We start from the raw sequence: 14,541 nt of genomic DNA, 5'->3' as shown, positions 1-14,541 counted from the left end.
GCGGATATTTTCATCAATCCACTTCAAGATTCTCGGTTGGCCAGTTAAAACGGCGTCGGTTGGGATAATCAATTAGTTACTGTCAAGACTAAAACGACGTCGTTTGTATGGCGGCGTCAGTTACTGTCTCCGTTTCTCGGGTCTGGAGCATCAGAAAATTGCGTTTAATCCTCTGTTTGTTTCCCAAGAAAACTGAGAAAAAGAAAACGAAAATGTAGTGGAATTCGTGGTAGCATGGTCATGTGCCACATACAATATTTTTCTTCTTTCAAACCTGGGCGCTTCATTTTCTTCCCTCGGTAAGACGATATCATCATTCCGATAAGCTGCAAAATGGCCTTTTGTGTCATTTGTTTTGGCTGCTGATACCGATGATTGTAGTTTTAGAAACCGTTGAGGGCAATCGGGATTCTCTGGCTCCCCTTTGAAAGCATTGGGAAAATGATAATGAGCTTGATACAGAATGAGAATGGAAATTTGGGAGAAAGACTTGGAGATGAATGGATGACTAGATGTATATGAAAATGTAGAGAAGGGATGTCAGTGTGCAGTTGAATGGTCCCAAAAGAGGCAATTGGGTGATATCACATGCCCTTGTAGGCCTACTTGTTTGTTTGAAATCTTTATCGTAGTAAATATGGGGCTTTTTGTGCTACTAGTACAACCAAGTTGTCGAAGAGAAGTCGGGGAAAAAACCAATCCATGTGATGTTGCTGGTACTGATAAATGCAACCTGATGAAGGTGATAACAACTTGAGAGCTACTAACCAGGTTGAAACGAAAAGGAAGGTTTCAGACGGGGGTAGTAAATGTATGTCTCATCTCATCATGGACAAGATTTTGGTAGATGGAAGACAGGCTGATCATAGTTGGATTTTGTGCTGCTATCTCATTCTAATATCAGATTTCTCGATCATTAATTACAACCCTTCAGGAAGAAGTATATGGTGAAGTTGTTGATTATTATAGCATTGAAGATGGTCTGATTCAATGGTCTTATCATTTTGATTTGAACTCAACCCAAGGGGTTCAAGCTTAAGAGGGCATACGACTCTGTAATAGTTACAGTTATTGCGAGGAAGGATGATATTATGCTGGTTTTGTTGGCTAATTACTACTATATTGGATGGTTGCTCCTGAATGTGAGAGTCAGTTATCAACTTGGGCATTCTACTTTACAATGTTGCAGATAAGATATTTAGTTTTGTCCATTTGTTTAAGAATCATAGAGCCTAAAGATCGGACTAGAACGATCATTGGAGAACAAATTGAGTAGTCTGTGTATGCTTCTTGGAAGTTGTAAATGCTGCACCATAAGGCCAAAGTGACTACCAAGAGTAAATATTTTGCGGGTAAGTTTTCCCCTGTCCAGGACCATGGTGAAATATCAGAGGATAAGAACATTTTCAGAGACAGAGACTTTGGCTAAATTGTTGTATCAACAGCATGGGAGCATGTTAATAGTGAGAGTAGTCTATTTTGGCTTCTCTCAAATTTCAGGCTGTTTATGGTTTTGTTCAGTCTTTTGATAATTCTTATTTCTTGTAATGTCTTCTGTGTTCAATCAAACCAATCCCTTTTAGTCCAGTGCCATGGAAAAAAGAGAATGAGCTTTGGGGAGAATATCAGAAAAGAATTAAGATCATCTGGATGAATTACAGAGTTGAGAAGTGAACAGAGGATTGCTCTGCACTTCTCATTTACATGGCGAAAGAAAATTTTTATACATGGCCTTATGCAACTCTCATATCCCAATGGGAAAGGAAACAGAGGAAGAAGAAAAAGAAAAGTCAAAATTGCAGAGGCTGCTCTTAATTTTACATCACTGACATCGCATTCAATCGAGAAGTGAGATCAATGAAGGCATCTTCTTCGCATGGAATCGTGAGACCGCCCATCGGATGATCAAAGCCAAACTCTTCCTCCGCTAGATGCAACAAATCTTGAAAGGCAGGATGATTCAAATAAGATATCGGAACCACAAATCTCTTCTTCTGGATTTCTCCCACATATACTGCACAATGGCCTTTTGGCACACTGGACTGGTTTCTACTAAGAAGTGACTGCAGTTTCAGAATCTGCTTGGCATTATGAATCTTGGACGGCAAACGGATACCCATCACTCTATCTGCAGAAAAAATGGCAAGAAAATGATCTTTGCTTCAAGAATTCAAATGGGTACTGAAAAAAGCAGCTCCAGCACCAGAATGAATGCTTGTACTTTGGAGTTGGACGGTGGCTTTGGTTCATATATTTATAGGGAATGGTTTACTAAAAATAGAGTCAAGGGGGTGTGTGGGATCATGAGATGGGCAGTTAGGCAATGCTGAGAGTGACCCACCTTTTCAGGACTCACATGGCATAGCTCATACTCAGCTCTTTTGCTCACAAGGAATACCTGAGGCTGCTGTTACTACTCGTTGTTGGAAACAAATGCCCGTACACTGGAAAAAATGGAGAGCAACAGATCCATGTGAGCTTCTTATGTGAAGACAAACACAGTGGAAATGATGACATGAGTTTTGGGCCCCCTGAGCCGGTAAGTGCATGCACAGACCGATAAGCAATTGGTGTTGATTCTGGAACCTACTTTCTAACGGCTGGCCTTCACCGTCTTTCCTCAGAGCTCAGTTCTCAACGATTCAGTACCAATTTGACCTGTCTCCTTGAACATCAGTGCATGAACCTGTCATTTTAATGACAGAAAATTGATCAGAAATATTACAGTGGAGGCCGAATTCTCCAACAAGGACTTAATTGAGTTGGGAGACATGGTTCATGGGGCTGCGAGAGCTATTTGAATTTGGCCATTTTAGCTTCAAATTGAAAAGGACTCTCACCAATCTAGTGCCGGCCAAACAATTTCCAGTGATTCATGTCCTCTGATCACTGTGGCAGATTTGTGTTCATGTCCTCTGATCGATTGGAAGGTACTCTTTAGATAACCACAATTAGCAAGTCAAGAAAGTTTTAGTGTTTCCTTATTTAGATGTTGACTTTTGAGCTTGGCCTAACTCCTGCTTAAGTTAAAGACAATTTGCAAATTTTGGAACTAAGTTTTGTCTCAAATGAACGGTGATTATTGATTGATAAACTCACACCCTACAACCATACATTTATGCTATGGTCGGTCTCAAGAAAGTATTAAAAAAAAAACTAAAAAAATTAAAATAAATGAAATAAATTTGAAGTAATATACAAAAATAACTTATTAATTTTAAAATTATTTAGTCGTGTTTTTATTTAAATTTTACGACGACCATATATAGTATTAATATTTAGTTGTTGTGAGGCCAAATTTGGATGAGGTAGGGTTCAGTTTGAGGGATAAGGGGACTTATCTTCGATTCGTAGTGATGTCAAGTAACATGCATTAAGGTTAAATTCAATGGCCGCACTCTCTGGTTGGCATGGGGGCCATAGCAAGGGAGCACGGTCGACATGATAAGGGTTACATGGTAAGATATATGTAAGAAAGGAAATACTTGAACTTCAAAAATATATTTCATAAGCCAAGTTATTGTGTAGAATATATTTAAAGTCCGTTTGGCAGTGATTTTTGGAAGTGTTTTTAAACTTTTTAACATTTTAAAAATTATATAATTTAAGTATTAGAAATATTAGAATCATTTTCTAAAATCACTATCAAATACATTTTTAAAGTATTTTTAGTTGTTTTTTTTTTATAATAATTATATTTTAAATGAAATAGGGTTTTATATTTGTCGATATTTGTATTGGGTATATTTTTCATATCATTCTCATATTTTTTATATTTTTGTGTCCATCTTATTCCAAATGAGATTAGGCTGACATTCAAAGAACCAAAGATAAGCTTGAAACAATTCCAACTGTGGCACGTCTTCATAGACAAATCATGATTCACCAAACTATAGGGTTCAGTTAGGCAATTGCTTTCCTCCATATGCACCACATGCTCAAAACGACAACCTCCTCTCCTCAATAAAACCCCAACATGCTGCCTGCCCTTTTTCACCCAATCACACCTTTCTTTATCATCCTTGGGCCAAAAAAACAAAAAGTGACAACAAATAATTAAAAGGTGACCGAAAACATTAAACCTGTTTCACAATCGATTCCGATAATTTCAAAAAACATATTTTAATTGTTTTCAATTTTTTTCTAAGGGATGTTTTGTAAAATAATCATGCAGATAGAAAGAATGATTAAAAATAAAAATAAAAAATTGGACTTTTGTTTTATGAAATATTAGAAACAAGTTTTTTAAAATTGTTTTTAAAAACTATTGTTTACAACTGTTTTAAAAAACAATTATCGACTTAGGGTTAAAACTTGGTCCAAGAGAGAAATGAGATCGAGGAAGTAATGTTCCATGCATGGAATTGTTAGACGACTCATTTGATGATCAAATCCAAATTCTTCATCTGCCCTACTCGATAACTCTTGAAAAAGATGGTGCTTCAAGAATGATATATTGGAACCACAAACCTCTTCTTCTCTCCTAATTAGCCAACTCGTATACCACAAAGTGGCCTTTAGGGACATGTAGCGTGGTGGAATGATTTGTTTGACCTGAAAAACAACAATATGTGGGATGATATGAATTGTCATTTTGCTTTGATCTATGATAAGGGTCTTGGAAGGATGATTCTCTTATATGAAGAGAGGGGAGGGGGGTCCCAAAAGGAGAGGCAGTGAGGGTGATACTTCTGCATGGGAGGGGAATAGAATACATGCAGTGTAGGACGTTGGTCCTACATCAATTTGTAGGGGCTAGCCGGGTAGGGGCGGCCCCATTTCACAATGGACACCCAATCAAAACATGTACCTTGTCGTCCTTGCATTATTCACACATCACACGCCCAACTGGGCATTAAAGAAAGATGACACATTTATATGCCCTGTTAGCCCGCTGGTTTCCACATACAAAGCCCATCAACAAAGGGTTGTACCTGGATCAAGAGTTCAGTATTCTTTCAGATTCATGTGGCCTTTTGAAAACAGCTTTTTTTTTTTTTTTTGAAGAATATAAAATATTTTTTTTTTAATTTAAAAACCACAAAAATTATTTGACAACCTTTTTCAAGAATATTTTTATGTTCTCCATAATAAAACACAAGGAAAATACATTTGATAATAAAAAAACATTTTTTGTTTTTTGTTTTTATTTTTAAGAATAGAAGATGAAATGTTTTCAGATAATAGTTTTTAATTGTTTTTTAATGATTATTTTAAAAAATAAAATAAAACATTAGATATAAAAATTATTTTTAAAACATATTTAAAAATATGTTAAAAACATTTTAGGTTTTCAAACATATTTTTGTTTTATAAAACATCATAAATTAATTTTTAAAATTTGTTTTCAAAAACAGTTACTAAACATGTCCTAAACTTTTGAGTTTTTTTTTTTTTTTTAAATGTTTTGAAAATAAGTTATTTAATTTTCTAAAATAAATTTGAAATGTTTTTATTTATCTTTTTTAGATTTTTTTAAATAATAATTGAAAATATGATAAACACTTAACACTTTAATATTTTGTGTAACACCTAATTATATAATCATTTTACAAAAATTAAGAATGTGTTTGGTAATGATTTTATAAAGCATTTTTAATCTTTTTTTTTTAACACTTTGAAAATTTTCATTCTTCAAGTAAAATGGTAAAAACATTTCTTATAATTACTGTCAATGACGCTCTGAGTTAAGATTCAATTTTGATACAAGTTTTTCCATTTTTAAAAAACAAAAAAATAATAATAACGCTAGTATAAAATGTAACAGGTAATAGTTCCTTCCTTTTAAAAGAGTTATTATAGACAAATCCATAACTTAAGATGTAAAAGATTCAATTGAGGTATTAATATATATATATATATATATATTTAAAATAATTTTTAATAATATAAGACAAATCCATAACTTAATTTGATACAAGAGTTATTATAGAAATTAAGAACAGAAAATAAGAAAAATATTCAAATAAAGTAATAAGAAAACTATTTTTTTGCATTTAAATTTTTAAAAATAAATTTTAAAAATTATTCTTCAAAACCATTTTTTGAGGACAAAAACCATTGTGTCTGTCCTAGAATTGGAACACTGAATGGCCTTTTGTGTTGCTCATGGGACTGTGCCCATGCATGGGTGTGGGCCTGTGGGGGGTCCAGCAGCTGAGTATGTGCTGATTTCTGAGTCCAGAGGCACATGTGCTCAGCCCTTTTGGTTAAAGGCCATGGGTGGTGCACATGCAGAGTCAGTCCATGTGCCCACGAAATCATTATCCAGATAAATGGCTATTGCAGCTGCCACTACTTTTAGCAAATCGGCTTTAGGGTACCCTACAAATTATCTCAATCATTGAGTTCTATTTCCTCTGTTTCATACTTTTTTGACCTCTTCTCGTACCAATCCGCCTCCTCAGTCCTCCCCTCTCCACCAGTACTGCCCCTAACTTCAGATTTCCACTATCATCTGTGCCCCTTCAACCTCCAAGAAAAAAGAAAAAGTAAAGAAAAGATTTGGGGTAGACTGTACTAGATCTTAGTTTATATGTTGATCAACTTTCCAAAAGATGTTAATGATCCATTGGCTTTAGTATCATATGGCATATCATCTACTTTATTGTCCCAAAAAAAAATAAAAAATAAAAAATTAAAGAATAAATTTAAAAATTGAATGACTAAAAACCCAGTGAGTACTAAAAATTTTTGGTTCTGTTTCATGGTTAAGGTTATGTGTGGCTTGTTGTTGGAAGAACTGTGGAATTGGAAATGATATTCCATTCCCTCAAATCTTAGGCTGAGATGAGACATTTTTTACTTTTTTAATAAAATAAAATAATTAAAAAAAAAGAAGTATTTTGAAATCAAAGATAGTAATTAAGGCCTATTTTATACTTAAAAGTACATAAAAACAATAAATATTATGAGATTGTATGATATAATTTGAAATATGAAAAAATGAGTTCATATGCTAAGCATATATTTAAATCAGCATATGAAAATACACTTTTTCTGATTGGGATAACTTATTTGAGCTTATTCTATACCTGTAAATAGACCCGGGAATTAGAATTCTCAAATCATATCTCACCTTCTTATCTTACCAACCAAGCATAACCTAAATGAAATTCATTAAATGATAGTCTTCCATCATTTTCAACAGTTAGTGAATTTTGGCAAACAGTGTGTTTTCAGGTTTTCTGTCTGGCCTATTTATACACAAGCAGCATTCTCATGACACTGACTCCTCTTGTAACTTGACAGCAGACCAAGGCCCCATTTGCAGAGAGGTGTGTTGAGTGTCATAGATCAATAATGTTCACAAGTGATATACAAATTTAAAAGCATTCAATACTGAGATATAGTTCACTGTCTGCCGTCTTGTGGGATGTAAGCAGTTTTGGATCTTATGGTAGCACAAGTACTCCAGCTAAGATGCTAATAAAATCATGAGATTAGAAAAAATTTATTGATGGACAATTCATTTACAGATTCCAGCAAAGAAGCATCCGAATAGGAAGGATTTAGGAAAAACCCCCCCACATTACAAAATTGCTGAGACTGGCTTGATTGTCTCAGTTTCTGCTGTTTTCAGACTTGGGAGAAAGGTAAGAAATGGCCTAAAGGCATGAAGCAGAGCCAGGTTACAAGGCTGCCGCCACCATCTATGAACAACTCAAATGGGAAGTGAGGCTGATGAAGTAGTCTTCACTGCATGGAATTGTTAGTCCACCCATTGGATGGTCGAATCCGAATTCCTCCTCGGCTCGATGTAACAAGTCTTGGAATAGAGGATGGTTCAAGTAAGATATGGGGATCACAAACCGCTTCTTCTGCGATTCTCCAACGTACACTGCAAAGTGGCCTTTGGGAACATTTGCAGTGGCTGAAATCGCTCCGGTGATTCTTGATGAGAGAGTTCGCTGGAGCTTTTGCTTGGCATGAGTTATTCCCATCATCCGTCCCATCTTTAGAAGAAAATCTTCAGAGGAGGAATCCTGAAAGGTTTAAGGAGAAAAAGAAAGCTTTGGTAAGAGAAGATGGAAGACTTGAGTTGAATGGTATATCCTCAGCACCTGAATGCGTGTATATATAGGGGACACCCCCAATACTTTGAAACAGAGAAAATAGTAAATGCTTATCGAAGTGAGAATGTTGAGAAAACATAGCAGGTGAAGCTCTTGGTGAAGGAGCACATGGTTTTGCCTATTACGTGGCATGACAGTGTGCCCTACCACCTCTAGGAGCCAACAAAGGGTGGTGCAAGTTGAGAGATTATGCGCGGTTACATGCCTACTGTTTCAACAAATAAAGGACTGACCCCTATGATACTAGACATGTTCTTGACATCAGAGACCCTTCTATACACTAACTTTCATTTCTCTTATTTTCTGAAGCATTGAACTTAGACTACTATTAGTCAGTGCTCTTTTTTTTTGGTTCAAACTGACCACACCCACCTTGTGTGGTTTGGGGGTCACAAACATTTATTCAATACAAGACCTCAATTTGCAAATTGCAAGTTTTGGATCAGCTCTTGACTCAGAATCTTGGACATATGAGGACTGAACTTCATTGAGTCAAGCTATGAGCCCCATATTCACTTATTTCCATTTGTTGTTTAAAGTTCCCTTACAAAAATGGAAGTATTTTTTACTAATGTTGTGGTTTCAATAATTAAGTATTGACAGGTGGATTAGTTTCTATACCACTTCAAAGTGGAAGCCAACCGACAAATGTTTCCCTTGTGTTCATTCGAACATGGGCATGGTGTTGCCTCCTGATGTGATTCATGTTCCTTATGGACTCCATGGAGCTCCAATGAGGATCTGCTAAGAGGCTAACGGGTAAATTTGAGGGGTTTCTTTGGGAAACTAAGCAATTTTCCGGGAGAAGTGGGATGTGTTTCCAGGGAGATGTCAATGGATCATTCTCTCATCTGATATGCATGTTGACAAAGATGTAATGTTGAATGATTAGGGCTCCATATGATGTTCTCTTTGATCTATAAGATGTAATTTTCACTGGTCTAATGGTGGGTCACTGGATATTTTTCATAAGTTTGGTTCTCAAATGTGTGCATGAACCATCAATTCTCTGATCTATTGTGTTCAATCCGTGGGACCATGAACTATATTTTCATTCAGTTCAACAGCAAAATCCATAAAAGCATCACTCAACAGAATTTTCTACCAAGTTCAGTTTAAAAAAAAAAAAAACCCACATTCAGATTGTTGGGGAATACGTGGGTTGTCTTCTCAGTAGGCTAAATCAGAAGTTGATTCAACAGTCACCCATTTCAGATCACCTGATTATTGGCTATATTTTCAACAGCATGCAGAATAGGAAAGGATTATAATAGGAGATATTCAACTATAATTTGACAGTTAACCTTATACTCATTATCCCTCTCTTGTTTCTACTCAGTGATAAGAACTCCATGCAAGATTACAGTGCAACTAAAATTTTTATGAGTAACTTTTTCGATTCCACAAGTTGAACAAACAAGAAGATGAAATCAAGAGGTTAGACGTCTCAAACTTTAGATTAAGCACTATGTTACAACTAAATATGAGAAAAAAAAAAAAAGAATGTGATTGATATTTATATTGCCAAAGAGAGAATCAGTTCCCTGTTGCTTTGCAGAAAATACATATACAAACAAATAGTCAACTCCCCACTATGCAAAATTGGGGGGAATAGTGTGATAATCATGACCTCCTTTCGTAGCCATTCAAGTGAAAACTGAGACCACTGGAGGTCTCTTTAGTGCATAGAAGAGTAATATTGGATGGCCAAACTCAAATTCTTTCTCAGCATGATTACAAGATCCTGGAGCTAGTGGTGGTTCAAGTACAATTATAGGGACTATGGGTGGCTTTTCTGTTTCTCTTCAATGTAGACAGCCAACTGGCCCTCCACAATTTTATTTTATCACCATATTTGATTGGATTGCAGGAAAAAGCCACTTCATAATGGCTGGGAATCTGGCTTTCATTGCCTCTATGGAGTGTCATGCCTAAGAAAACAAGGGGAATTGAAATAGATGAACCCTCCATATAGTTGAAAAAGAATAAGTAAAGCTATGACAATGGAGGATGCAAGGTCTTGTGCTGATTAAAATTATTCCCTTAGCATATGTTTGACTATATATATAGATATAGAACATATGGTGCATACTTGAAAAAGCATCACAGGGATCTTCACAGGGATTCTGTCCTCCAACTAATATTCATAGATTGAGTGGGCACACTGTGTATATGTGCTGAATGCCCTACCACTTGTGCATATAACTGAAAATAAAACAAGCCACATGTGTGTTGAATACATGTCCAACCTTGGTATCAGAAGCATTATTTTGACCCTAAAAGGAACGAAATCATCAATTTATCCGGGTTCCTTTGTTCCTATCGTTTAGAGAGCCACTTGACCAAGAAGAACTCATCATGCTCAAAGAGGTTACAATATTGGTTGACCTATGCATAGATGATTATTTCATACCGTCAATAGATAAGGAAACATGAATTTTTTGTCCCTAAAATCAAACTTGAGGACCTTCAAATATCATATATATCAGAAGGACTCTTGGTCTCTGAAACATGTTGCAAGTTAAGACAGTGAGGCAGTTAGCTATATGAGAGACTAAGCATAACCAATAAATGTCTAGGATATTGGGGAGCATTTGTTGCAAAACAACTCATCGTACCCACTTTTCTGATATTCATGCTTTGCATTTAGACTTGGACTTCCTGCACTTCATCTTTTCAAAGTCCACGACCTTGGCTTTGAATTATTCATATAAAGCTTTAAACGCACTATATCAAAAAGTACATTGAGAGGAAAACAACTGTTCTGGCTCAAAGCATCTTATTGTAGCATATTTATATCCCCACATCTGCATGAAAGTTATCATGTCATTTCCAAGTTTGACTCTTCAATCTAGATGTTCTATCAAAACCTTCAATGATTCTTACCCAGATAATTGTATATAAATTCTACAAGGCTATAGTTTTCCTATTCACATGCCAAGCAGTAAAGTTTTTCTTCCTTTCTCAAGAAAAACTTATGATTGTGATTCTTCTAGAAGTTGTTAAATCATCAACAGATGACTAGCTTTGTTCTTCATAGGGTATTGACTAGTGATATGTGAGGCACCATCTAATCAAACTTATCTTTTGGAGAATATGATGTGATGGGTTTGGCAATTTGTACCCAAAGATATATAGGCCTCTAATAATTTATTGTTTGACATTAACTTTAGTCATTAAGATTCCTTAATTATTGAATTTTCAAATAATTAGGATGCAAGTGGTGATATATGGTATAAAAATAGGAATATTTGAGTTGACAATCAAAATGAAAGACTCCTTTATATGATTCATGCTTTCCTGGGGTCTTGTGAATCTGGTTGATTTTGGGTCTAGATATCAGCATGTATGTTATGCTGGTCCATTCAAACTTTCATCCATTTCATAGCAGCACTGAATCCTCACTTGCATGTAACAAGAAACATCATCCTATGAGAAGATAATTCCTTGTTAATTCCAATATTCAGTAGCATACTAACCTAAAAGATATGTAGTACAGGCACGGCGAAGGATATTTAGAAGCACTTTATACTTGAATATGATAGATCTGGTCCGTGTATCAGTCCCTGCAATAGGCTATTATATTTATATCCAAATGATCCATTTGGATATACATTACAATCAATTGAATGGCATACAAAGATAATTAATAAGCTCAAGTGGGTCTCGGTTGTCTAATCCAATAAGTGGTAGGCCATGATGAACTGATCAATGTATTACAGTGTGAATGCTGTATCAAAACCTTATTATTAGGTGGGAGGCACAACCATGTGCTCACTTGTGGTACATCTCCTTGAAGGGACCCCATTTCAGAAGTCCTTTTCCCACTCATTCCATTTGATGATAATACTGGTCATGGGGCATTTTGCTCTATAAATATACCTATTCTAAAGGCATACACCCACCAACTCTCAAAGCTTTTCTTATTCCCAAACTCTAAGAGATCCATTGCTCAGCATCACTTCTCAAAGAATTAAGTTCGACATGGCTATCCGTTTTCAGAGGATTATTCGTGCTAAGCAGTTTCCCCGATGCATTCTTCCTTCTCTAGAGACCACAGATGTGCCTAAAGGCCACTTTCCTGTCTATGTTGGAGAAACTCAAAAAAAGAGATTTGTGATTCCAATCTCATACTTGAAGCATCCTTCATTCCAGAAATTACTAAGCCAGGCTGAAGAAGAGTTTGGGTTTGATCATCCACAGGGTGGCCTCACAATCCCATGCAGAGAAGAAGTGTTCATCAATCTAACTTGCAGCTTGAATTGCTCATGAGTAAGGAGGAAAATCCCAAAATGACTAGCCTGAAGGATACCAAATCTCTAACACCATCGACCACAAAACCCCATTCCAGCAATTTTGAATTCCAAGAGTTAGGTCTTTTGTAGTGAGAACAATGTAAATTTCTTATATATATTTTTTCTGTAAAACAAGTTGACAGCAAAGTCTATTCATCCAAATTGATAGCTTTACTTTTTCCTTATATTGCCATGAGTTTGCAGAAGTCATTTGCAGATGATCAACCAAACCAAATCTCCACAATCCTTGCACTATCAAACCCAACAATATAAATTCTAGCATTCTAATTTCTGTCATATATCTTCTAATTCAATGTCTAAGCCAGCACTATACAACTTGGAATGTCAGAAACTGACGTTAAATTCAATGATCAATGAGTAATTCTTATATGAAAAGAGATAGAAAAAGGGTTTATCTTCGAATCAACAAACCCACTCATGCGTGCATATAAATTTCTGCTGGAGTCATATGAATTAATGGAGGTTTCAGATTTCTGGGGTCCCCAAAATAATAATCCAAAGAATTTTCTTATATTTTCTCAGCAACCAAACATGGTAGAATTGATTGAATTATGCAGAAAAAGAAAAAGGCAACACAAATTCAAAGCAGAATTAGAATCAAGATCTTGAATCAATTCCAGTGACATTCTCTAGAGAAAATTAGAAAGAAAAACAGGGGGTAAAAGTAGGAGATTAGACCTGAAAAAATGCTATAAATCTTGTGGAAATTGGAATCAGATCATCCCTGAATTGGCCATCTTTTCCATGAAATTTAGATTCTCTGTTTGTTTCATTTTCTGGGTTTGGAAGGAAAAATTGAATTTTGTCATGAATCTCAACTCAACTTTTGTATAATATGATCAACACACGTTTCATTTCTATAATAGGGAGGAATAGAACAATAGAAACGACGCCGTTTTAGGTAGAGGCATCATTAGGGAAGCAAAACGACGTGGTCTGATTCTTTTTTAAAAGGAAGCGGAAAAACCAAAACAACGTCGTTTCGATGGATCTACAAACACAATCAAATTTGAAACCAAAACGATGCCGTTTTACTGACTCACTGCTGTTAACGAGTCAAACGGTGTCGTTTGGTTTTCTCCGGTTTATAACATTTAATCCAACAAAAACGACGTCGTTTCTTTCTCCTTCCACCTGTGAAATCATTTTCTACCTTATATAATCCATTGCCCAAATTGAATTTGGGACCAAGCTTTAAAAAAAATCAAATCAGGATATAAAGGAAAAATAATTTCCATTTTTTAATATGTTTTTTCTTATATAATGTAATGGCCCCCATACAAAATAATATTGGCAATATCAAAATGGATTGTAAAATTTGTAAGTATGGTGGGAAAAAGGTTGGTAAAGTCTAGAGTATAAAAAAGATAGGGTCCCATTAGGGTTTTTAAGTACATTTAGAATTAAGAAACATCATCACCTAAGCTGATAATTTGTGTTCCTTCTTAGTATAGTAATTTTCTGGTAGTGTTTGTGCTTATACATAAGAACCCCACTACCATAATCCATGGTGAGTAGCATGAACACAGTCCCTACATGCTGCTGCATTATCCAAATCCATACTAGGATTTCTCAGCAGACACTAAATCAGCACTAGGCCATAATGAATCCCAGAAATTAAGTTTCAGAAAGAGCACCACCCATATTTGATATTAGTCTGGAGGCAAACCCATGTCAACCCTTCTTGTTGAATGTCCATAGATTGGATCCTCTCACAGACTCCATTTGTGAATACTGGCCATACAGAATTTTTGCTTTCTCTATGTATATCTCTACTCATCCTATGGATATGGCATCATTCTACAGCCAAAGTTTTCTTGTTCTAAGAGATATAAGAGTACCATTTTCCTTACAATTACTTGTCTGAATTCATAGAAGTCATGGGTTTTCGTTTGCCTGGGATATTTACTGCTGAACAGGGTGCAGAGGCCAGAAATGTGCCAAAAGGCTATTTGGCTGTTTATGTGGGAGAAGCCCAGAAGCAGAGGTTCGTGGTTCCAATCTCATACTTGAAGAACCCTTCATTCCAGAAGTTGTTGAGTCAGGCTGAAGAAGAGTTTGGATTTGATCATCCAATGGGTGGTATCACAATCCCATGTACAGAGGAGGCCTTCATTGATGCAATTACTAGTAGTTTGAACAGCTCATGA

The 14,541-nt window shown here is 35.7% G+C and overlaps 3 protein-coding genes across 3 annotated transcripts; 1 reads left to right on the top strand and 2 right to left on the bottom strand.

Annotated features, from left to right (window-relative positions):
- Nucleotides 1–1,817: 1,817 nt before the first annotated feature.
- On the bottom strand, nucleotides 1,818–2,120 carry LOC100255446 (auxin-induced protein X10A-like). Its single transcript, XM_002276376.4, has one exon. The coding sequence runs from the start codon at nucleotides 2,118–2,120 to the stop codon at nucleotides 1,818–1,820; it is 303 nt and encodes a 100-aa protein (XP_002276412.1).
- A 5,298-nt stretch (nucleotides 2,121–7,418) lies between these two features.
- On the bottom strand, nucleotides 7,419–13,251 carry LOC100253710 (auxin-responsive protein SAUR24). Its single transcript, XM_002272351.4, has 2 exons — nucleotides 13,070–13,251; nucleotides 7,419–7,985 (listed from the first exon to the last, which is right to left on the bottom strand). The coding sequence occupies exon 2, from the start codon at nucleotides 7,953–7,955 to the stop codon at nucleotides 7,653–7,655; it is 303 nt and encodes a 100-aa protein (XP_002272387.1). The 5' UTR covers nucleotides 7,956–7,985; nucleotides 13,070–13,251; the 3' UTR covers nucleotides 7,419–7,652.
- Nucleotides 11,997–14,541, top strand: LOC132253546 (auxin-induced protein 10A5-like). Its single transcript, XM_059735746.1, has 2 exons — nucleotides 11,997–12,330; nucleotides 14,270–14,541. Exons 1-2 carry the CDS (start codon nucleotides 12,060–12,062, stop codon nucleotides 14,539–14,541), a joined length of 543 nt encoding a protein of 180 aa, XP_059591729.1. The 5' UTR covers nucleotides 11,997–12,059.

The sequence above is a fragment of the Vitis vinifera genome, chromosome 3, assembly GCF_030704535.1.
Source record: "Vitis vinifera cultivar Pinot Noir 40024 chromosome 3, ASM3070453v1".
Lineage (NCBI taxonomy): Eukaryota > Viridiplantae > Streptophyta > Magnoliopsida > Vitales > Vitaceae > Vitis > Vitis vinifera.
The sequence above is the reverse complement of the archived record's forward strand: the minus strand, read 5'-3'. Positions and strand labels throughout refer to the sequence as shown.

Excerpts from the sequence above, each read along its gene's own strand:
- LOC132253546 (XM_059735746.1), top strand. The coding sequence starts at position 12,060 with ATGGCTATCCGTTTTCAGAGGATTATTCGTGCTAAGCAGTTTCCCCGA. Across the intron at positions 12,331-14,269 it reads GTTCATCAATCTAACTTGCA|TCATGGGTTTTCGTTTGCCT; the intron begins GCTTGAATTGCT and ends AATTCATAGAAG.
- LOC100255446 (XM_002276376.4), bottom strand. The coding sequence starts at position 2,120 with ATGGGTATCCGTTTGCCGTCCAAGATTCATAATGCCAAGCAGATTCTG.
- LOC100253710 (XM_002272351.4), bottom strand. The coding sequence starts at position 7,955 with ATGGGACGGATGATGGGAATAACTCATGCCAAGCAAAAGCTCCAGCGA.